Raw genomic sequence first — 24,985 nt, forward strand, 5'->3', positions numbered from 1 at the left:
CAGTGATGTTCTTAACAACCACAATGTGGGCTTTTTACTCAACTGTAAACAGGACTCAATATTACATTCTTTATTTTTATGTATATAAGGAAAAATATGGGTCTTATTTATATCTCACTGATTACTAAATGTTGCTAATACAGTTGTGTTTCATAGACATGTCCCTGTCAATTAGTTTTCCTCCTTGGCTCATTTTTCATGTAATTTTACATATTTTATATTCTGTAGTTTTATCACGCACACAGTCATTTACACAAACATGTGCACTTTGATCTATTTTAGTTATAATTTTTATACACTGAAATATAAATCTTCATGTTATCACCTTTATCTTCCCCTGTTCTGTTATTATAAAATATTCTGTTGATTTTAGTCTGAGTATTATATCATTTAATATACTTACACGTTATATTTTCTTGATGAACTCATCTCTGTGTCGACACATAATAGTCTTGTTTCTTGTTACAGCTTTTGAGTTAAAGTCCATTTTATCTGATAAAAGTTAGCTACCTCTGCCGTCTCAGGATTTCTATTGACATGGACTATGTTTTTCTGTTTCACCACTTTGAGTCTGTGTGTGTCTTTAAAACTGAAGTGAATCTTTTGTAGGTAGCATATATTTGGATATTTTTTTAATGTTTATTTTGAAAGAGTGTGTGTGAGCACGAGTGGAGGAGGGGCAGAGAGAGAGGGAGAGAGAAAGAATCCCAACAGGCTCCATGCTGTCAGCACATAGCCCAATGTGGGGCTCCATCCGATGACCTCGTGACCTGAGCCCAAACCAAGAGTCAGATGGTTAACCGACTGGGCCACCCAGGCGCCCCTGGGAATTGTTTTTAATCCAGTCAGCCAGTATATGCCTTTTTATTGTAGAATTTAATCCACTCACATTTTAAATAATTATTATAGGCAAGGTTTACTAATGCCATCTTATTAGATCTTTTCTGGATGTTCTGCAGTTCTCTTGTTCCTTTCTTCCTGTCTTTGTGTACTGATGATTTTCTGTAGTGGTATGCTTTGATTCCTGCCTTTTTATCTTGTGTATTTATTGTTGCTGTGTGGTTACTGTAAGACTTACATAAAACATCATTTAGATGTAAGTCTAATGTAAGCTGATAAGCAACTTAACTTTCCCCCTCATGTTTTGTTTTCAGTATCATAATTTCTTTTCATATTGTGTGTCCTTAAAAAGTTATGGTAGCTATTGTTATTTTCAGAACTTTTGTCCTTTAACCTGTATGCTGGAAGTAAGTGGTTACTGAGTCACTGTATAACTGTATAACTGTATACAGTTAGAATTCTGTATTGTAGAGTTCTGCATTTAACTACATTATGTGCTTTTTTGCTTGTTTGTTTTTTGTTACTAGTGTCCTTTCCGTTTCAACTCCCTTCAGCGTTTCTTGTAGGGAAGTTCATGGGTGATGCATTGCCTCAGCTTTTGTATATCTGGGAATGTCTTTCTCTCTCTTTCATTTAGAAAGAGACCTTTGCTAGGTGAAATGTTAAGTTTGGCAGGTTTTTTTCCCCTCAGTACTTTGCGTATGTTAGTCTACCCCCTCCTGGCCTACAAGGTTTCTGCTGAGAAACTCTCACAGTCTTGCTGGGGCAGGGGCTGCCCCATTCAGTGATAAACTTCTTTTCTTGCTGCCTTCAATATTCTCTCTTTGCCTTTGATGTTTGGCGTCTTACTATAGGAGGTCTTAGAAATTTCTTTGGTTAGAATTTTTTTTTTTTTTTTTTTTTTTTAGGGATTTATGAGCTTCATGAACTTGGATGTCCTATTCTCTCCCTAGATTTGGGAAATTCTCTGTCATTATTTTCTTAAATAAGCTGTGTATCACTTTCTCCAACTCTTACTGTGGGACTTACATAAAGTCTTAATGGTACCCTGTGTTAATATATTCTTTCTTTACTCTTTTTCATTATTTTTGTTTGGTCTCCTCTCATTGGGTGATTTCAAATGACCTCTCTTCTACTCACAGATTCTTTCTTTTGCTAGATCCAGTCTGTTATTGCTGTACCCCATTGCATTTTTTATTTCGTTTATTGTATTCTTCTCCAACGTTTGTTTAGTTCTTAAAATTTCTGTCACTTTAACTTCCCAATTTGTTCATGTACTGATTTCTTCATTCTGTTGAATTGTTCTGTGTTTTCTTGTAGCTCACTGAGATTCCTTCAAACAACTGTTTTGAAGTCTTCTAATGGGAAACTTGCACATTTCCATTTCTTTGTGGTCGTTGCTGGAAAACTATTGTGTGACTTTGGGAGTTTCATGTTTCCTTCATTTTTTATGTTCTTTTACATCTTGTATTTGCTATATCCTTTCTCATACCTTTTCTGTGTATAGTCCTGCACTGCATTTCTTGTCCCCTGTTGTGGGAGCGGGGGTGGAATTCCTGATTGTATGCCTTCTCTTGATACTGCAAAGCCAGGTCACGTGCAGAGAGCCTCCCTGTTGCTTTCCCTAGTATGGTGCTAAATGCTTTAGTTTGTGTTGACTCACAACCCCATAGAGTTGGGCCAGTCTTGTCTGCTTGCTCACTAGTCATCTGCAAGTGCTCACTCTGGACACAGTTGGGAGTGCACTCAAGGTAGTTAACCACATGGTTTGGAGATGTGTACTGAGCACTGGGGGGAACTCTTATATCAACTGGGGTGTCTAGAAGTGCAGTGTCCCTGGCAGCTTGTGGACATGCTTCCTGATAGAGTCTGCTATGGAGTTAGTAGGGTCCACACCTCTTTGAGGTCCTCAAAGAGCTCCATGTGCTCTTCTCACAGGTGCTTCCCAGTTCCAAGTCATGCAGCACATCCCAGTACTGTAGAAAGAACTGGGTTTCTTTGGCAGCATCCCACACAGCTAGAGGAGCACGTCACTCACATGCTGTCCCTTTCCCCCATGGGAGAAGACATGGGCCAGGATGGCCTCTTGGCCACTGAGATGTGCCATCCTGGGGAAGGGTGAAACTTTGGGCTCTTGTCCTTTTTAATGCATCCAGTCTTCTTTTTTCTTGCTCCAACAGTGTGCTGGAGCTTCTCCGCTGGACTCCTGGATTTCCACACAGGCCCTCTCATCCATGGATGATTGTCCAATCAGTGTTCTTTAAGAGGAAGACAATAGAAAATTATTCTGGCATATTGATGAAGTCTGTTTTCTCAGAAAGTAATATCTCATAACAACAAAATAGGGAGTCCTTTCACAGGAAGGCAAAAAAAGAGGGTACGAAGGAAAGTTTTTATGTTTGCATAAAATTATAAGTAAAAGATCCAGGAAACCCTGAAAAGTCTGCTACAGAAGTGACTTTATGCAATCCATTAATCATGTTGAATGTTGAGCTTACTGTTTATTAAGTCCGAAGATCCCATAAGGAGAGGAAGGATGGTGCTGAATATTAGAGTAACTGGTTAAACAAGGTTTTACTGATTTATATAAAAAATCTAATATCCTTACACCCTGTATATTGAAATGATGCAAAATTGTTTAACAAGGACTGAAGAATATTTCCAGTATATTATACTGAAAAACACTGAGTGCTTTTCATATGTGACACAATAAATTTTGAGGGAGAAGTAATTTAGAACAATTTTTAAAATGTAATGATTATGGCATCCGCCCCCTTTGTCCCCTGTGCTGCTGTTGTTTAAGGCCTGCTTCTATTCTGTCCTCTTCTATCTCTGTTCTTCCCATTTTTACCTATTTTCATTTATCCCGCTGATTCTTGTCCATATCACTTATTTTTTTTTTAATGTTTATTTATTTTTGAGAGAGGCAGAGCACGAGTGGGGGAGGGACAGAGAGAGAGAGAGAGGGAGACAGAATCCAAAGCAGGCTCCAGGTTGCTGTGCTGTCAGCACAGAGCCCGATGTGGGGCTTGAACCCACGAACTGCAAGATCATGACCTGAGCCAAAGTCGAACACCCAACTGACTGAGCCACCCAGCTGCCCCATCCAGATCACTTATTTTGCTCCCATTATATCTTCATGAGTTCATTGGACCCACTCTCCCCCACCACCCAACCTTTATTTTACTCTTTCATTCCACCTCACTTTCTCTGACTTATTCTGTCTCACTTGTTTTCCCTCTTTGATATGTTCTTTCTTCCTTATCCTCACATGCAACTCAGACATCTGTATGGATGTACTAAAGATGCCCACCTCCTGGGAAGAGTTCACTTTCCAGTGAAACACTGGGAATGTAAACACACCATGCCAGGCACAGCAAGGAAGGTGAAGTTTGGGACAGGACATGGGATGTCAGGAGAGGTTGGTGACCTCCCCTATCCAAGGCTCAGGGACCTCCTTTAAGGTAGACTGAAGGGAGGGCCTAAGAAGCAGCCGGGTGCAGCTCCCAAGAAAAAAGGGGTCTCAGGAGAGGACTGGGGTCTGCAGAATCCTAAGGCTGGGGTTGGCATGGCATCTGGGGGGTGGTCTTAAGTGCCAACAGGTTTGATGGGTGGTGAAGGGCAATAATCCATTTCCCTTAATTGTGACCTGACATTGATTGGGACAGGAGTCCATGAAAAGCCGAAAGGCAGAAAGTGCAGACAGGGATAGCTTCCCATTACTTCTTAACCAGAAACAAAATGAGTCCTACCTGGCAGCAGAATGACCAGTATCCTGAGCCTCTCAGGATGATGTGGGCCTCTCTGATGATGGTATGGACAGGTACATGGACTGTGATGTCTGCAGGGACCCCTGCAACCAGATGTGGAGAATGGGTGGGGAGGGGGCCAATGGATGCAGGATTTGAATCTCAAAGACAGGAGCACCTGGTCCACCCCACTAGAGTGGCACCTTTGCTCCAGGAAATCTGCTTCTAGCTCAGCAGGAAACTGTAGGGCAGGTGGTGTTGGTCAAAGAGGGGTGTGGCCAAAGATCCCTCCTCACCCAGGAAGGGGCAGGGACTGTGAGGCTTGGGTCAGGTGGTGCTGGGCCTTGAGAAACAAATGGCCAGTGTCAGCAGTCCATGCCTCATCTATCCTACTCTCAGGTGTTTCTGTACCTCCTCCTCCTTCCTCTAACACATATCACCTCACATTTTCACCTTGGGATTGTTGCCTCAAAGTGGCCTTGGTCCTTTCCCCTGGTGGAGAGTTTAGGATCTTTGATCCCCCAACCTATAGGCTTTCCACCACATATCTTCATAACTCAGTCCCCAACGTTGTGTCCAAACTCAACAACCCTCCCACTCACAGCCCCCATCACAAGTGCACACAGGTTTCCCCAGCTCTGAACCATTCAGATCCTGGATTCTAGTTTTTCACTGGTCAGGATCTGGCCTTCCCTTCACCACGGCCCCAGTAAGTTTCACAGGCCTGCTGCCACAATGCTAGTTTCACTTTGTTTAAGCAAAATATTGAGGCTTCTGCTTCCAGGTAAGATGTGTGAGTAGAGAGACAAGACACACAAGAGGAAATTAAAGATTCAAATAAAAGTTATATTGTTCCAAATTCAGAGATTTGTGGAATCAGAGAGGGCTGTAAGAACCACAATTCTAGGAAGAGAAGAGGTCATCTGATTTCCACACCTGGGTGAATTTGCTTAGTACACACAGTGAAACTCACAGGCAGAAGTTCACTACCAGGGAATAACAAGTAGATCGATATGTAAACATGTGGGCTGGCATAGGCTGATTGAAATATAGAGAATGTCCAATACTGGGATCCTTTTCCCCATAGATTTTTTAGGTGGGGATACAGAGGAAAAGAAAGCATTTTAGCTTCTCAGTTGATAGTACTTAAGTAGGTGTCTTCAATAAGTTTAGAAGAATGACCTAAAAGGCATGGATGTTTGAATAAAATCAAAGCTGTAACCTAACCTGAGTGTAATTTTTAAGTTTATTTTGAGAGAGAGCGAGCGAGCGAGCATGAATAGGGGAGGAGCAGAAGAGAGAGAATCCAACCAGGCTCCATGCAGTCAGCACAAAGCCCGATGTGGGGCTCAAACTCACAAACTGAGATTATGACCTGAGCTGAAACTGAGTTGCATGCTTAACCAGCTGAGCCACCCAGGTGCCCCGTTTTTATGACTATTTCAATTCCTGAATGAAAGAAATGATGTAAGAGAATAATAAACTTCTCTAGGTAAAACAATATCAACTTCAGCCCCTTCCTTTTTTTAAGACCACGTGTGAAATCAATCAAACAAAAAAACAACAAAAAAACAGATCATTGCAAAACAGGAAAGGTAATGGAAAAATAAAAAAGACAAAATGAACAAATCCACATGTATCTTGAGACTGGAGTTAGGAAAATGTTATATTACACTAAAAAGAAGTTATAAGAAATATGAAAAGATGGAGAAATTTAGTAGTTCTAGGTTTCAGAAACTATGTCCTCCAACATTAATGGAGTTTAATAGACTTTACACACTGAAAACAAAAGTCAGTTTGAGGACACAACAATAATATATAATATTCAAACCAAAGAACAGAAATAAAGTGGGGGATTGAAAAGGGCATTGCATACTCCCTCATAATAATGTTATAAATTAATAATAAGCATCTACATTCTCTTTTTGCCACTTGTGAAGCAGGATTACTAATCATGTTCAAATGAATACTAATGACTTGGCCTTCTCTTGTTATCCTGGCAGTAGAGAAGCACCAACTACTTTCCTAGCTTTCTGCATTTGCATGTGGGAGGTGCTGGGACTCCCAGGTCTCATTCTTACTTGGTGATTTGTGGATTTGTAGCTGTTGTGATGGGGATATAGGCAAGGTCAGATTGTCTTTGCTTCTGCTTTCAGCTTTGCCAGTGTTTTTTGTCACTACAGAGATTATTGTAAGTATATGAGGCACTCAGGAAATAGGATACTCCAAAATGTCTTCAGCCACTTTCATGTCCTACTTCTCACTGAACAAAACCCTTTGGCAACAAAATTCTCGTCTTCCCAGTAATGATTCTTTCCCACTTATTTCTTGTTTTAGCAGATACACATCACTGAGTTTTCTTCTGCATGCAAGTGTGCCGCTCAATTGAATGAGTACAAAGTGATTACTGATCTAGAATCTTTCCTGTGCAATTTATTTAAAGGATAAATGAAAAGTATTTCTACATTGATTACTGACATAGATTTATCTCTGACATGTGACTTCTCCACTTTAACAGAACTGTGGATGAAAATTCTTCCACACTCACTTCATTTACATTCTCCCAGGTCATATATTGACTCCCAGGTCAGTCCATTATCGAAAGGCTTCGTCATACAGATGGCCCATATATGGATTCTCTCCCGTTTTGGATTAACTTCAGTTGAGTGAAGTCATAAGGATGAATAAAGGCTCTCCCATACGTATTACAAAGTGTTTCTTAGGTGTTTGGGCCCTCAAGTGTGTTTATAGTTTGAAGCTATAGGTGGTGAATCTTCTGCATTTATTACCTTTACATGTGTTTTCTCGTGTTGTCTAAGGTTAAAATATTTACTGAAGGCTTTCCCACATACATAACATTTATATGGTTTTTCTCCAGTGTGGATTCTCTTATGCAGTCTAAAGTTATAGCTTCTATTGAAGGCTTTCCCACATACATTGCATTCGTATGGTTTCTCACCAGTGTGAGTTCTCTCATGTCGTCTAAGGACAGAAGAGTGATTGAAAGCTTTCCCACATAGGTGACATTCATATGGTTTCTCCCCAGTGTGAGTTCTCTCATGTCGTTTAAGGACAGATGAGTCAGTGAAGGCTTTCCAACACAGATGACATTCATACGGTTTCTCTCCAGTGTGGGTTCTCTCATGTCGTCTAAGGACAGAAGATTCAGTGAAGGCTTTCCCACATAGATGACATTCATACGGTTTCTCTCCAGTGTGAGTTCTCTCATGTTTTCTAAGGTGAGAACAATGAGTGAATGCCTTCCCACAGAGGTGACATTCATACGGTTTCTGTCCATTATGAGTTCGCTCATGTTGTCTAAGGTAAGATGTTTTACTGAATGTCTTCCCACATAGATGGCATCCATATGGTTTCTCTCCAAAGTGAGTTCTTTCATGTTTGTTAAGGTCAGAACAATGAGTGAAGGCTTTCCCACATAGATGACATTCATGAGGTTTTTTTCTAGTGTGAATCATCTCATGTCGTCTAAGGTTATAACTCTTACTGAAGGCTTTCCCACACAGATGACATCCATATGATTTCTCTCCAGTGTGAATTCTCTCATGTTTTCTAAGGTCAGAACAATGAGTGAAGGCTTTCCCACATAGATGACATCCATGCGGTTTCACTCCAGTGTGAATCAGCTCATGTCGCCTAAGGTTAGAACTTTTTCCAAAAGCTTTCCCACATTCATGACATTCAAATGTTTTCTCTCCATTTTGAGTATTATTGGGTTGTCTAAGGGCAGAGCTTTGAATAAAGGCATTCCCACCTTGATGACATTCATATGGTTTACTTGTAGCATGACTCTGCTTATGTATATTAATGGATGTCAAATAACTGCTGTCTTGTCCACATTTGTTGCCGATATAGGGATTCTTTCCCATTTTAGGTACCACATATTGAGTCCACGTTAATATTTCAGTAAAATTTTCTCCAAAATCATTGCATTCAAAAGGATCTTCTTGGGTGTGAGATTTCTGGTTTTTGAAAGGAAATGAGAGACTGTTAAAAATTTGCTCATATTTATTCCTTCCTTCATTTCATCTACATATAAATTCTACAGTCATCATTCAGTGACAGTCCTACAAAACTTTTTATATTAGTTACGTAAACACAGGGTACTGCATTCCAGCAAGCAAAGAGATTTTTGTAGCATCCCAAATGCACAGATATCATTATTAGGTTTCAACTGTTAGGTATAAGTCATGATTATGCAGCTATCTCTTTACAAGAACTCAAGTATGGTTTTGACCTCAGATTAATTTCTTCCCTAAAATCAAACTAACCAAAACTTCCTACTGTGAAAGCCCTTGATTCCAATCTCAATTATGGTTGCGTAACTATGCCCAATTCCTTAGTTATTCAATACCCAGATCATTTGTAAGAACAGGTCCACACCCTTAAAGCTTACCATTGCACTGATTAATGTCGTGTCCTTCTTGTAGATATGTTGCATGAATATTATTTCTTGTTTTTTAAGATCATCTTCCCTATCTGAAAAGATTGGGGAAAAAATTGCCACAGTGACATTGAGGGAATTAAAATGCTGAAGACACTAAATGCTCATTTGAATAGGTTTCAAATACTAACAGAGATGGGAAGGAAAAATGCCAAATTAAGGAATACTTTAAGAAGAAACAATTATAGGACATCAGCAGTTGACATTTTCAGGACTGAAATATGAGAAACATAAGATGGAGATGACAATTTGGGAATGAAAAGAGAGGGAAAATCTTCATAGAAGAAAGAAACAGGGACATTTTTGTGAATTGTAACCAGTAAGTACATAACTATTACCCTCCCCAAGCCAAAGACAGAATAGAAATTGACACCTATAAAGTATAATGTCAACATCTGAAGAAATTTCCCCCATCACATTGTCTATCTTAAAAAAGTCACTAAATTTCATTTCATGATTCTTAGGGCCTGCTCACTCACTGACTAGGTTCTTCATGTAGCTCACCTAGACTCTGGCATTGCAGCAAACCTATCCCTTCTGTGGAAAGTTGCTCTCCTTGTTCCAAGTGGAAAATTGTATCTGATTTGTAGAGTTGTTTGCCTGTTAGTAGAAAAAAGATAATCAAATTTTGGGTTTTGTGCCCCAAACAGTACATGATCATCAATATAGGGCCAACTAATGAGAAAGAATAAGGTAACCTCTAAAAGTCATCCCAGGGAAGAATATGTTGGAAACAACATGGATAGTCCTTCACCAACAAAAGCTTAACTCTTCACTTGTTCCCAAAGACATTAAGGACCTATGACTGACACCCAACCAAGTTCAAAGACAAACCGTGCAATCTTCGATATTTTAATACAGTGAGAAGATACAAGTTCTCACAGTGTTTGAATACTGTATCCCAAACAAATCCAACAAATAATAACTCCACCAGAAACATCTAGATTCTATGTGGAAAAGTTTTTTGTTTTGTTTTGTTTTTTTTAATACTGTGGTCTGATCTAACCACAGCCCCCACAGGAAAAAAATTCTTTTTTAAAAAGTCAATACATTTAGCTATCAATTCAAAAATAATGAGTTCTCACCACTGTTTGAGTGTTCTGGAGATTAAGTAGCAAGAATGGCATGAAATTGTGTGAGGAAGATTACATTCTAGTGGGATGACAAATTAAAGTAAAACGTGAAGAAGACTGCTGTAAGGTAGTTGTGAGAGTTAAGAAAGAATCAAGACAATCTGCGGTGAGAAATGAGGAAGCTCTTCTACATGGCTGTTGAATGAATGAGTGAATGGATAAACGTATACATACATGATAAATAGTAAGAGACTCACCAACTGAGACTAGATGACTTATGTTCTCCAGCATCACATCTCTGAAGAGTTTTCTCTGGGACCAGTCCAGTAGGGTCCACTCGTCCTGGGTAAAGTCTACAGCTACATCCTCAAAGGTCACTGATTCCTAGAGCATTATGGACATTGTTTTCAGACAGGGCCATTTCTGCCAATATTCAGGGGAGGGTGGTATATGTAACAGCACTAAGGAAGTGGGGGCTGCAGGTACAGAACATTCAAATAGGATGCTGGGTTCGGTCATCATTTGCAGTGCACACCTGGACATCTGACTTTCAGATAGACCCACAGGCATACACATTCTAAATACATAACTTTCATTATAAAGAGATATCAAATGAGATGTGGCATAATATAACCTGAGAATTTCCCAATAAACTTGTAATTAAGACTTCCAGTTCGGGTTACCCAGGTGGCTCAGTTGGTTAAGTGTCTGACTCTTGGTTATGACCTCACAGTTTTGTGAGTTTGAGCCCTGCATCAGGCTCTGCGCTGACAGTGTGAAGCCTGCTTGGGATTCTCAATCTCTCCCTCTCTCTCTTCCCCTACCCCACTTGTGCTGCTTCTCTCTGTCTCAAAATAAACTTTATTTAAAAAAAAAAAAAAAAGGCCTTCACATCATGAGTATAAAAGTTTCTCCTGAAAACTTAAAACACTATTCTCCACCAATTTCAAAAAAATCTATGGACTCATTATATACAACCTGCCACTTTTTAAGTACTATGATTAGATTATTCCTCTTTATGACTTCAGTTTCATCATCCATGAAATGGTGTAGTGACCTTTTACGAGTTCTTAAAGATCCAATGACATAGCAAACTGCTAATGAACAAACATTTCTTTTTTTTAATTTTTAGAAAATTTTAAATGCTTTTGAGAGAGCATGTGCATGCACACATACGCAGGTGAGTGAGTGTGGGAGAGGCAGAGAGAAAGAGAGAGAGAGACCAAAGTGTGGAGCCTAAACTCTGGTCTGTAAGATCATGACCTGAGCTGAAATCAAGAGGTGGATGCTCAAGTGACTGAGCTACCCAGGCACCCCTAGCAAATATTTCACTAAACACAACTTCTAGTTTTATTATTCAATAAATGTCAGATGATATTGAAGCACTGTCCATAATTCTGCAAAACTGAAAAGAATTCATACAAGATGGGAGATCAGCAGGCACATCCTTTAACCTTCACATAACTACATTGTTCATTATAAAGTATAAAGCTAAATGGTTCATGAGCACAAGCCAGAGGCTCTGAGACTTGTGTAATGAAAGATGGTATTTCCTGACCCTTCCTATGGCCTGAGTCCTCCCAATAGCAGTTAACACTGTTTTTTGTTTCTTTATCTTGTGTCTCAGTTCAAGCATACTTAAAGCCAGTATTGTTCTTGTCTCTTCAACTCATCAAAAGTTGCCAGAGGTCCTTAAATTTTATTTTACCTCCTATGCTTTTACTGAATTACAGCCAAAACTAAGAAAACCATACTCCCTATACATCGTTTCCAGTTACCAAATCTGAACAGAGGGAAATTACAAAGAGGGGAAAAGTAGGATTTGGTACATGAGAAGTAATGAGAATTTGTTTTCTCTTTCATAAATTTCAAAAAGTACAAATACATTCTATCAAAACTTTTACAAGGTTTAAATTTGGGGGAAAAAAAGAGAATGACTCCTCATTGACTTCTCCAGCATGACCACCATTCATCTTCCCTCAATATTGATTAGCACTCCCTGCAGCAAGCACATAGGATACTGCATTGGAGCTCACCTGTGGGAACAGCTGCCTCCCTATTGGGCTGTAAGGTTTTGCTCTTAATCATCTTTATCACCTGCACTGACCTCAATCCTAAGCCCAATATAGTCAATAAAATGGTTAATGAGTGTATTTTTGGTGCCAAGAAGGCCATGGGATGGATATGGAAAAAGAAAATCTCTGATACCTGTCTTGTAAATACCCGGCATTAAACTAGGCTGATATCTTAGTGTAACATTGGGAAGGAAATTACCACATGAAGAATCCTTAATTTCATAGTTCTTGGAAAACTTCAAGTTCAGATTCTTGAAAAACTTGAGTGTACTTAGAACATGAATGCTTGTAGGAGATACATAGCCATATGATGGCAATGGACATGATATTTCAGTAGAAAGAATAATTCCCTACTCACTTGTGATTCCATTCTGTCTTCTGGGTTTTCACTCATATAGTCCAAGCAACAGGAGGCAAAGCTGAGGAAGGAGAAAGGAGCCATGAAACTCCAGTTGCCCACATTTTCCATACCCACTTGTTATGAAGCCCCAGTTCTTTACCTGCAAGTGATCCCCAGCACAAACGACAGAAACATGCACTGTACTCCAAAGGAAATGGGGTTGCAGGGGGATGGCTCTCCACTACCAGGGGAAAAGTTAAGGCTCTGACTCTTGTTGCTTGGAGAGAAGATAGAAGTACCCTCAATTTAGGAAGAATGTGAAAACCCACTTCCTCCTGATTCCAAAATAGGATTTCTGGCATATGTGGAACCCTTGTGAAAGTTCTCAGGCTGAGGTATTAGTTTGTGTACTGACCAGCACTTTCCTTGGCTCCTCAGCCCTCTGGTATCTCACTCCATTCCTATTCTTCCCTGCCCTCAGCCCTCTGAATTCCGTATCAATCATGGTCTCCTCCAAGAAGGGTCTCCAGCAATATCACTCCCTCAACATTTACCTTTCGATTTGTTCTGAATGGGTTTGGTTATGAAACAACAGAATTAAGAATGCATTTTATGGTAAGGTTAATCAATTCAGTGACTTACTTCATTTTGAGGATCAATGACACCCATGCCACATATTTAACCCTTAAAATCCCCTGCATCAGAAAACTGTAGGCACATGTGGGTTATGGCATTATTGTCATGTCTAACAATCTTTACAGGGTAGTACTCCCAGAAATTATACAATGAAAGGATTTTAGGAGGGCATTTATTTACTCCAACTAAAGTTTTAGAAAATTGTTCACTGAAATCTGCATTAGATACAACTTTCCTGAATTTCATGGTTTGATTTTCTGTATGTGTAGATCTCTGAAAACATTTATAAATTGTAAATCCTCCCCCTAAAACATCCATAGTAAGTATATTTCATGGAGAAATGATAATAATAAGTCATAAACATAAGTGGGTTCAACTCACCCATTTGTATCTCACATCAAGACAAGATAACAATAGTTTTAGTTTATGTGACTTTGTGCTTGGAAATTTACATACAGTTGTTCATTTATTTCTCAAAATAATTGTGCTAGTTATGGTTTTGTTATTAATTTATTAATCAATGCCATCATCATCAGTCCAGGAAACTTTAGTCATAGGACACAACTACACACACACCAGCATATACATACACATAAGCATATGTTAGAAAGTGGTATAGGTAGAATTTGAATTTTCCTTTCCTGCCTCCTAATATCAGATTCTTTAAGGGTTACACATCCCACCCAGATTTTACCTGGAATAGTACCCCTAACATTAACGATCAGAGGTGCCACCCTGTTTTTATCTTACTGTTTTTTTCATAAAATTTGTCCCTGTGTCCATGTTTTCTACCACGTAAGAACCATGGCACTGCCAGAATTCCTAAATGTTAGCCTCCAGCCCTCCTCATTGTTACTGCCCAGTTTAATTCTGTCACCCATTTCGATAGATATTTGCCCAGACTAACGTCATTTATGTCTTTTTCATTATATCTGCTAATCAAGGCCCCAACAGAAAGGAACTCCAAATACCTGCCTGTTCCATGACTGTATCTGGCAGCACAGCATTAGAATACTGACCCTTCTCTATATGTGAAGTCACAACTCACAGTGGCATCCACATATATCTGGCAACACTGTTCTTGTTTGGTAACTAGTAAGTCTTCCATGTTCCTTAAATATTTCAAATCTTCTCCATGCCTTTGAACTCTTTGATTTCTCCCCTCACTTTCCAAAAATGAGATTTTTCCACTAAGTAAATGAATTATATAACTTGATGTTTTATTTCCAGAGTGAACAATCACTGTAAGAATTGATTTTACTATAAGTAGGATATTTTTCTATTTTATTTTATTGTGGTAAAATTCATACAACATTTACCATTCTAATCATGGTTTTTTAAGATTTTTAAACAATCTTTACACCCAACGTGGGGCTTGAACTTACAACCCTGAGATCAAGAGTCACACGTTCCACTGACTGAGCTCTGCTCCAGTCCAAGTGCCCCTCATTCTAATCATTTTCAAGTGTATGATCCAGTGGTGTTAAATACATTCATAATGTTGTGTAACATCACCACCATCTATCTCCACAACTCTTTCCATCTTCTAAACCTGAAACCTTCTTCCCATTAAACCACTCCCATTCCTCTTCCCCACCTTCACCCTCTGACAACCATGGAATTTCTACTGTCTCTAAATAGTATATATTTTAAACTGATGGCAAAGGAATAAAAATTTTAAGATATTAAGACATTCCTAATAGAATATATTATTTTGGAGGAAAAATCATACAATGTGTTTTCCTTTCAGGGAGGATGCCATAAGAAATACTTTGTTGTAGGGGCGCCTGGGTGGCTCAGTCGGTTGAGCGCCCGACTTCAGCCCAGGTCATGATCCTGCACTTCGTGGGTTCAAGCCCCACGTTGGGCTTTGTGCTGACAGCTGGGAGCCTGGAGCCTGCTTCGGATTCTGTGTCTCCCTCTCTCTCTGCCCCTCCCCTGCTTGTACTCTGTCTCCCCAAAATAAATAAACATTAAAAAAAATTAAGAAAAGAAATACTTTGTGGTTGTCTAAACATTTTAATCTTCTGACAGCAAAAGATCTTTAGTATACATTATTTTAGTAGAAAACCATTAGTTGACGAATGTTTTGATTTTCATGTATCTTTGATATGTTCTGTCTTTTCAACCTATTTACTGCAACATCTGAATCTTTGAGAAAAAAGTGATGATCTCCTTTTGTCATTAATAAATATGTTTCAAGGGGCACCTGGGTGGCTCAGTCAGTTAAGCATCCAGCTTTCGCTCAGATCATGATCTCACAGTTTGTGAGTTCGAGCCCTGCGTCCAGCTCTGTGCTGACATCTCAGAGCCTGGAGTCTGCCTCAGATTCTTTGTCTCCCTCTCTCTCTGCCCCTCCCCCACTCATGCTGTCTCTCTCTCTTTCAAAATAACTAAACATTAAAAATTTTTTAAATAAATATGTTTCAAGTCAAAGACTATACCAAACAATGAAATTACATGGACGAATAAAGCAGAGAGATCATCTGTTCTTGAGGAGTTGTCTAGTTTAGAACTAGAGATTTTTAAAGAAATAATGACAAGGATATTCTATATACATATACTAAAACATTTCATTTGCGGAAGTGGGGAAACACTCTTAAAATGCACATATCATTTATCTGATACCTTAAAATTTTACTTGGGAAAGCATTAGAAAGTTCAGCAGAGATACAAATAAGCTCACCCCTGTACCTGCACCCTCCCCACCCTCATGAGGGAGCAAGCGTAACACTGTAGACACACTGCAGTGCCCAGGGTGCCCAGGGAAGGAGAACATACTGGCAGGCAGCTGAGTAATGGGATGAACCTGAGATGGTGGCAGGCAGGTGGATTTCAGGGCCCAAAGGTCATTGTAATTGGACTCTTCTTTCAATTTTTAAAGCTAATGGGAAGCCACTGGAGAATTGCAAGCAAGAAATAGGAACAGATATTTGTTTGCAAATTAGTCTTTGCTGAAGAATGCAGTAAAGCAATTAGGAAGGGTTTGATTAATTTTCATACTTAGGTATTTGTCTGGCATAGGGTGTTGACAGTGAAAGCAGTGGAAGCATATGAGAACAAAAGAAAAGGAAGTATAAAAATAATACATTTTTAAGTTTGTCAGTTATTATCGATCGCTAATTATGAGTCAGACTTTGTGTTAATCATGAGTCAGGCTGTGTATGTACTTAAAAAAAATGTTCCTCCTTGAATGCATTTAAAATACATAAGGACATAAATATTAAGTTGCAACACTATGTTACCATATAACCTGAAGATATTTTCTTAGAGATGTAACCTTTGCATTTGGTTGGCCACAGTGTAAAGCAAGCAAGAATTGCTGTACATTTTAAGCCTCTGGAGAAGAGTTAAAGCCAAAACCTTCAGTGAGTTTAAAAACACTTATAAACCAAGAGAAGAAAAAGGAAAGAAGACTTTTCAGTTTTCAGATGTTCACAAATAAACCACATATTTATAAAAGAAGAATAAAAAGAGTAAATAAAGAATGAAATGAAAAAAACAAATTTGACAGGAATTAATAAAAAGTCTGCACAGTGAAATCAAGCAATTACAAAGGACTTATGAAAAAAATAACATTGGCAAATAAAATAGACCATGTATTCATTTAAAAGCAGTAACTTAAATGTAAGAAAAACAGGAATTATATTGTTATTGTAAATATAGGAGAAATTGGTTAATTTCCAAGAAAATGTTATGAATATTCATTCACAAAGAAGAACAATGCCATCAGCCAATTTTAATACATAAACTATATATATCAGATTCCATCCATACAATGGATTTGTGATTTCTCCCAAAGCACTTATACATTGTCAAGTGTAGTTTATTGCAATAATGAATGCTTCAATACTAGAAAACATATTACCTTCATTAAATAATTTTAAATACCCCAATAATTAGATCACATCAATAGACCCTTAGAAAAACATATGACCTTTCAAAATAATTTCAAATCTTTAAAAATCATGTCAAATAGGGGGGAATAATTCTTGCTAATCAAGAAAAGCTCAGCAAACATATTCAGCAGCAGAGAAAGAAGCAGTCTCACTAAAGTGAAGGCTGAGAAAGGAGGGCTGGTGAGGGCTGCAGCCATTCACCACTGCACAGGACGCTGGATTCAGGGCAAGTAAAAGAGAAAGAGAAGAGCCAAAGAACCAGAACAGGAGCTGTTCTTTGAAGACAGGATTTCAAATTCCAAAAAACAGAAGTCTTTTTAATGATCATACTTAATACAAATATTTTAAAAAGTAGACAAAGCTATTCTTAATATACTGAAATCAATACTGCTTAGTTAATATAATTTAAAAACTAAGCAAACACACACACACACACACACACACACACACACACACACAGTCTACTTACAACAGCAAAATATTATGGCTTCCATTTGAAATAATTTTGTAGACCCACATAAAAATGTCTTGAAAACTTTTTGAGGACATAATATGACAGGAGTAAAGCTGCCAAACCAATTCTTAGCCTAGAGGACATCATGACATAAAAACCTCAGTGACTACAGAAATTCGGTGCAATCTAAATGTAAAAGTTTTAAACTTTTAAAAATTTACATTTTTAAATTTAAATTTAAATTTTATGTATTCACATACAAACTGAGAATTATCTTAAAAGTCAATTTTGTGTCAATTTTGATTTTGGGTGGGGCTATAGCCAAAACAATTTGGAACAGAAAAAACATGAAAGTAGGTCAAATTCTATCTGAAAATACATTATCTGAAACTTTAATGTTTATTTTTGAGAGAAACACAGAACATGAACAGGGGAGGGGCAAAGAGAGAAAGACACACAGAATCTGAAGCAGGTTACAGTCTCTGAGCTGTCAGCACAGAGTGGGGCTCAAACTCACCAGCTGCAAGATCGTGACCTGAACCAAAGTCAGACGCTTAACCAACTGAGCCATCCAGGCATTGCTACATTATCTGAAACTTTAACACAATTGAAATGAAGTACTTAAAATAAACAATATTCAATGATATATTACAACTGAATGGGACATAACACTTTGAAATGTGAAATAGGTGATGCCTTCCACAGGAAAAATAAAAAGCATGAAGAAAGGATTTTGGCTTCACCACAAAAACATAATACCAAAGTGTGTAAGTGCCTGTGTGTATATCGTTAAACCACAAAATAAAAAATAGTATGTAAATGCACATCAAAAATGAATTAGAGGGGTGCCTAGGTGGCTCGGTCGAAGTGTCTAACTCCTGATTTCAGCTCAGGTCATGATTTCATCCTTTGTGAGAGTGAGCCCCACATCAGGCTGTGCTGACAGCATGGAACCTGCTTAGGACTCTCTCTCTCCTCTCTTTCTGCCCCATCCCCTGCTTGTGCTCTTTCTCTCTCTCTCTCAAAATAAATAAAGAATTGGAAAAACAATTAATTATACATAGGTCTACAAAAACGAAAAAAAAATTACACACGTCTAGTGAAACGAAAATAAAAACAAAGGGCTGTCATTTCATCCAAATCTGTATGTATGTATGCACGTAATGTATATATGTAATTAATTCCTGGGTTTTGCAGGGGGGGATGCCTCAAGAGTTGGTCACTGATAAAGATTTCCTTGCAGTTTGGGGGGGGGGGGGGGGGAGTCACTGGGCCAGAATCTGTCACAACGTGAAAGGTGCTACTTCTTGGCCCAGCAAACTCCTACTTACCCAGAGTGTAGAAACCCTCAGCCATCTGCAGAGACGTTGATTCTTTACAGATCCTTGAACACTAAATCTCACTGGGATGGATGTGCTGTTAACAATTTAAAACCCTCTTTATGTCAGACATTTAGGTTGATTTTAAATAACAATTAGTGAATAAAGCACTCATCATGTGTGAAGTGCCGCAGAATTTGGTCATGGCTATTGGTTTGTAATCTCTGCCTTCTACTGCAAATTGTTAATAGTTTTAGCTCAAATGCACACATGCACTTTGTTAAACTTCAAATACATTACACAACTGGGTGCAACAAATTTCCCCTTATTGGTATTCTTTTCCAGGATTTTTCAGGCACTCCTGAGATTCACTACTCATGTGTGCACTTTCTTTAATCCTGGTGTGTAAAGAGCTAACAGTACATCCAGATTTGGTGCACAATATGTATTGGCAAACCTCACTGATACCATGGTGTCCAGTCCTTTCCCTACTTGATGTCTGGGCATGAAGCACTTCTCCCAAAGACCCCCTAAACACAGCCACTTCACAAGTTCTAGGTCACTGGCTCACAGAGAGACGGAACTGGTCTGGAGTGGGGAGAATTCAGAGGGAAAGTCGTGGGTGAGTGAGGAAATGTGTCAGGCAGGATACCTGAGGGTCAGAGATCAGAATGTCCTAAGAACACCATTTCAGGAAGGAGAGGGTAATAATCGGATAAATGAATTTTCCAGTTTGGAAAATATGCCAATCAGGTCTTTGAATAACTTGTCCCATTCCTGGGCTACGAGCACTCAAGTGGGGAGGAAAATCAGCACGTGGAACAGATGGTCCTCTTCTCCCTACTAAGCCACCAGGGAACAGGGAAAATAAACTTGTAAATGGAGAGGAGCACACGTTACCTTGTGCTTCACAATGCCCTGAATCCTGGTGAAGCCCACACGCCACGTGGTAGCCGTGGGAATGGGAGTCTTTGTGTCCCATTCAAGTCACAGTCCTTGCACTCTTGTAGTGTATGCGGAACACAGGACCACCACGGAAGGATGTGCAGGCTTCTCCTTTTCTCCAGCCTCTGAGCTTCCCAGCTCCCTTCCATCCATTAACATCCCAAGTGCTTTGCCTTTCCATCACAGAGCCAAGCCTTACCTCCTCACTAGAGAGATACCTTTGCTCAGCGATTATTTATAAGATTCTTGGGCTTTCCCTCCCCAGCTTCCCTGTGCTGTGTGTGTTTTGGGCCAGGCAGAGATGTGAACAGGAGGCCAGTGGAGGTAACCATTACCGGCCTTATACACGAGTCGGATTGCATTTGATAGTGGTAAGGCTTGCCCTTCTCACCCCTGCTCCTGAAAATTCCTGCCCCTATTTCTCCTGAGCAAGAGCAGCTCCTCTATTTCATGGTTTTACTCATACTGATTAAAAGCTTTTAACTTCTCCTTTTACCAGAACATCACATTATACATCAAGACTGGAATATTAAGACCTAATTATTGGCATGAGGAAACATACAAGGTCAGGCAGGTATGGAAGTACCTTGGAGCAATGTATTTATCACGATGACACAAGTTAGAACAAAGGTTCCAGGACTATGCAGCCCATCCCACGATATTTGGTGAAAGAATAACAACAAAAAAGGGCAAAGGGAATTCAAAGAAATCACAAACTTAGTTGGAAACCTTAGCTCTCAGACCATATAATTAAAATATCGAGAAAAAGGAAGATGTTGAGTATTAGAATACCTGTTTAAACTTTGTTTTGAATGTCAAGACAAAAATCATCAGTATCTCCAACAACTGCACACAGACATATTGTAAAATTATTTACTAATCAGCAAAACACTTTCAGTATATAGCGGACAGGAAAAGCACTGTGGCCTCATAGTTTGAATGTGACAAATAATTTAATAGGGAAAGCAATTTAGAAATTAAAAAAAAAATTAATGAGACTGCAATCCAACCTCCTATCGCCCAATGCTACTGTTGGTCAAAGTCTGAGTACATACTCTGTCCCTATTTCCGTACTGATCTGTCTCTTTTCACATACTGAACTATTTTCTCCCCAGGTCACTTTCTTTCTCACTGTCACTGTTCCTGTGAAAGTCCATTGTAACCACCCACCTCCCACCCTCCACTTGACTCTCCCTTACTCCCTCCATCTCTATATTGTGCCTCTTGTATCCTCATCCTGCGGACACAACTGGACATTCAAAGGGATGGGATCACGGTTGATCTCTGCCCAGGAAGAGCTCCCTTTTCCAGTGGGATGTGGACAGGGCAAACACAGCGTCAGACACAGCCAGCGGGAGCAGGATTGGGGCGTTAAGTACACGGGGGTTCCTAGCACGGGATCGGTCTCTACCGTCAGGCCGGGGCCCACGGGCGTCGCTGAGGCGGTGACCGTGCTTCCGGCCGCGGGAGGACGAGGATGGCGAGGGTTTCAGAAGAGGACTGGGTTCTGTGGGAGGCCTCCGAACGACTTCAACCGGAAACGGACACGGACCAGAGGACCGAGGAGCGGAGGGATCGACGTCCTGAGCGTCTCAGGGCGACGCCGAACTCCCCCCGCGACTGACGGGCGGCTACGGGGCCTGAGGCGGGGACCAGTAAGTGGCAGGAATCCGTGGGCCCCGGGTATGGAGAATGGGGCCGGGAAGGGGCTGAGGTAAACCTCTAACACCACAATTCACTTACCGAGCGATACCTGCTCTTCCGGAAATCCGCTTCCGGGTTAGTGAGAAATTACGCGAAGGGCGTGGCCTGGGGAGGAAGAGAGGGGGCCGGACGTCTGCGGAGGGGCGGGCCAGCGTGGGGCCGCACTGAGAGAGGGTGAGCGGAGAGCGGGGACCACACAACAGTGGAGGGGCAGGGCCGGTGTAGGACGAGGCTAGCGTGGGGAGGAGCTTAGGGAGGGTGAGCGGAGAGTGGACGGAACGTCACGAGGACCGTGTAGGACGAGACCAGCGTGGGGCGGGGCCTAGGGAGGGTGAGTGGGGTGGGGGTGGGGCCGGTGCCGGACGTGGCCAGCCTGAGGCGGGGCCCAGTGAGGTTGAACTGAGACCGAAAGGGGCACAAGCGGAGGGGTGGGGCCCGTGTAGGGAGGAAGAGCAAAGACCAGAAGGAGACGTAAGCGGTGGGGCGGGTTCGGTGCAGGACCTGGCCGCGTGATTCGGGGCCTAGGTAGGGGGGACAGGGAGGGTGCGTCTCCGGAGGGGCGGGGTCGGTGTTGGACGTGGCGAGGGTGGGGCGGGGCCGGGTTGTGGTGTGGTCGCGTCCCCCTCCCTCCCGCCTTTCCGGTCCTGCTCCTTACGTCCCACAGGACGCGGGCTGCGTGTTCAGGTGAGTTTGGGGGTGTTTGGTGTCCGAGGAGCCCGCTGCCTGCAGTGACTGTTTCGGGCAGATCCAGGTGAGACTTAGAGCCCCGAGGCCTCTTACACTGTACGCGCCAGTATGTCCGCGCTACGGTGACGGGTTTGTGCACAGCCCCGGTTGACTGGACACGCCGGGCTGGAGGCACGGGTGTCGCGGGACCCCGGCGGCCGCGCTTGGCGCTAGTTAGTGGGCCGATCAGGACAGGCGGGGTCTGTGCTGTTGGCGGAGAGCCGGCGGGAGAGGCGGGACGTGGCCCAGAGCAGGGGGTGCTCAGCGGGAGGCTGAGTGTCCAGGATTTGGGGAGAAGCGTGGGTGCCACCGAGAATCGCTTTGGGTCGTTAAGTCGTCGGTGTTGCAGCTTCACGTTTTCCCGGGGAGACTCCCAGAGCTATCTCGAAGTGTGTAATTGTTTAAGAAAAAAATCAATGACGTTTGTTAAAGCACAGTTACGGATACTTTTTTCAGGCAGCGGGGCTGTCTCCACAAGTGGGATTTTGTAGTGCAGAGGGGGAAATTGGACTCAATTCTGAATACAGCCTGGCGGTGTAGCTAAGGAGCAAAGGCAGGGCGTCAGTGGGTAGAAAATAAATAAGATGAAATATGAGGGTTAAGGGGGATTGTGACAACAATGACTAATAGGTTTCTTGCTGAAGAGCGTCCAGGGCGATCATACATCAGCTGTGGGTTAGTGGAGGATACGGGATCTGGCCAGATGTTGTGGGGGCTAGGGGCAGCCTGCTCCAAAATGTACCACAATAACATATTGATTATTTTAAGTAAAAATCCCTTTTTTAAAAAGCTTATTTATTTTGAGAGAGAGTGCGAGCAGGGGAGGGGCAGAGAGAGAGGGGGAGGGAGAGAGGGAGAAATCCAAACTGGCTCCATGCTGTCAGCACAGAGCCTGATGCAGGGCTCAAGCTCATGAATGGTGAGATCATGACCTGAGCTGAAATCAAGAGTTGGATGCTCAACTGACTGAGCCACCCAGGTGCTCCTTAAATAAGAATTACTTAGGAGACAGGCTATGCTAGGACACTCAGACCCTCCTCTTTCTCCCTGGAGGCAGGAATTAAATCTGGTATGCGAAAGGTATCATCGTACTGATGAGACGAAAACTTTCTAAAGGGCTAATATACAAAGGAAACCATTTTAGATTTCTTTCTAGGTCAGCATAACTGTACACAAACTTGTTCAAACCCCAACCCTGATTCCACCACACATGGCCTGTACATCTGCTTTGCGAACGTGGCCTAAAGCCTAAAGGAAAACCTTCTTGTCCTTGCGATATGGATCAACACTTCCTACTCCCTGCATTCCATTACGATAAAACTTGTGATTCCTATCTATGTGTTCATCTTTAATCTGTTGACCTTGTATAAGATGTAAAAAGTGTCTAAACCTGTAAAAACTGTTCATTCTCTGGAGCTCTTTCTTCCCTGTGAAGAGTGTGTTTCCCGGGTAGCTGTCCTAACTTGGGCTGGAATAAAACTCTTTCTTCTAGAGATTCTAATCGGTGTGTTCACTTTGCATCCACATTTCTTGTAGTCAGCAGGGTACGGCGCTTGATTCCAACCCAGGCCTTTTGTGCCCTTCTAACTTCTCTGCACCTCATGGGCTTATCAAGTGAGTTCTCATGATATCCCAACCTCCTCAATTTAGATTGAGGGTCCTGACTCGTATTCCAGTTGTTGAAGGTGGCCAGTAGTGTTCTTTAGGTAGGAATAACCTAGAGAGATTGGAGTTGATGGGTTGGTTGTTTTACTTTGGCATTATACTAATTGATGATATAAGGCTTAAGGAAGTTTTCTGGCTAGAAATATGAGTGACTGAATCATTCAGCTCAGAAGAGAAGGGACATTTGCTCCTTCTGGTCAAATGACACTTTGAGGAGCCCAGCAAAGAGAGACACCTGGGAGACTTTGACTGCTGAAGAAGCCCCGGACCCCACAGAGGCAGCCAGTCCCCAAAAGGACTGACAGTATCAGATGAAGCCTCAGAAAGCCATTCAGAGTGCCCGCCCGTCACCCTGCAGGCTGTGCAGGTGAACAGGTTAGGCCAGACCTTCATAGGCCTGGAACATCCCTGGCAGCGAACCTATCGCGTGTCCTGTCTAAAGGGTGAGTGACTGTGGCCAGTTGAAGGTTGCCGCCTCAGAAAGATTTTCAGTGTGTGGGCTCCCTCTACCTGGGGATTGGACAGATAGACGTGGACTGTTAGTGTTGTGGAGGTTTTTCAGTATCGGCCCCCAAATCTCCCGAATTCATATTTCTGTGTTAGAAAAATGCACGCATTTCATTCCAGAATGTATTGCTAAAAATGTGTGGACTGCCTTTTCTGTGCAGGACTATGTGGCTGCAAGGTATTCTTCACTATGACACCTGGGGGACTTGATTCTTGGTAAGCCAGTGACCCCATTAGTAGCCACTGAGTTGAAGTACGGACTGCCTCCGAAGAAGCACTCTGGGGTAGGAGGGCTCTCTGCCCTGGTGGCTGTTGGGGTGGTTCCAGAGCGAATCGTGGCTCCAGTGGCCTGGAGGGTCTTAACTGGCCCCACTGCCCTCAAGCGGTCGAAGAAGGGCTGTACCGTGCATCCACGAGCACAAAACCCAGCAAAGCCGGCAATGTGAGCCAGCTGTTGAAGTTGGCCCATTAGGAGGAGAAAGCTGCCTCATTTTAATCACTCATCAGAACCACTGAGCATATTTTCCCTGAGGGCACAGGTGGAGGAATCTAGGCAGCTCTGTTCAGGTTGGGGGGTGTGGGATGTTCTCA

The 24,985-nt window shown here is 41.5% G+C and overlaps 1 protein-coding gene across 3 annotated transcripts; it reads right to left on the reverse strand.

The window, feature by feature from the left end:
* Positions 1–3,031: 3,031 nt before the first annotated feature.
* On the reverse strand, positions 3,032–21,787 carry ZNF596 (zinc finger protein 596). 3 transcript variants are annotated; one of them, XM_042934123.1, is made up of 7 exons: positions 21,536–21,782; positions 21,204–21,432; positions 12,558–12,618; positions 10,382–10,508; positions 9,556–9,651; positions 9,004–9,086; positions 6,243–8,569 (listed from the first exon to the last, which is right to left on the reverse strand). In XM_042934123.1, the coding sequence occupies exons 3-7, from the start codon at positions 12,591–12,593 to the stop codon at positions 7,325–7,327; spliced, it is 1,587 nt and encodes a 528-aa protein (XP_042790057.1). In that variant the 5' UTR covers positions 12,594–12,618; positions 21,204–21,432; positions 21,536–21,782; the 3' UTR covers positions 6,243–7,324. The 3 variants fall into 3 exon arrangements, with proteins under 3 accessions (XP_042790058.1, XP_042790057.1, XP_042790056.1); XM_042934124.1 differs by lacking the exons at positions 6,243–8,569; positions 9,004–9,086; positions 21,204–21,432 and adding exons at positions 3,032–3,098; positions 4,593–4,693 and having other exon boundaries at positions 21,536–21,787; XM_042934122.1 differs by lacking the exon at positions 21,204–21,432.
* Positions 21,788–24,985: the final 3,198 nt, after the last annotated feature.

This window comes from Panthera leo, chromosome B1 (genome assembly GCF_018350215.1).
Source record: "Panthera leo isolate Ple1 chromosome B1, P.leo_Ple1_pat1.1, whole genome shotgun sequence".
Lineage (NCBI taxonomy): Eukaryota > Metazoa > Chordata > Mammalia > Carnivora > Felidae > Panthera > Panthera leo.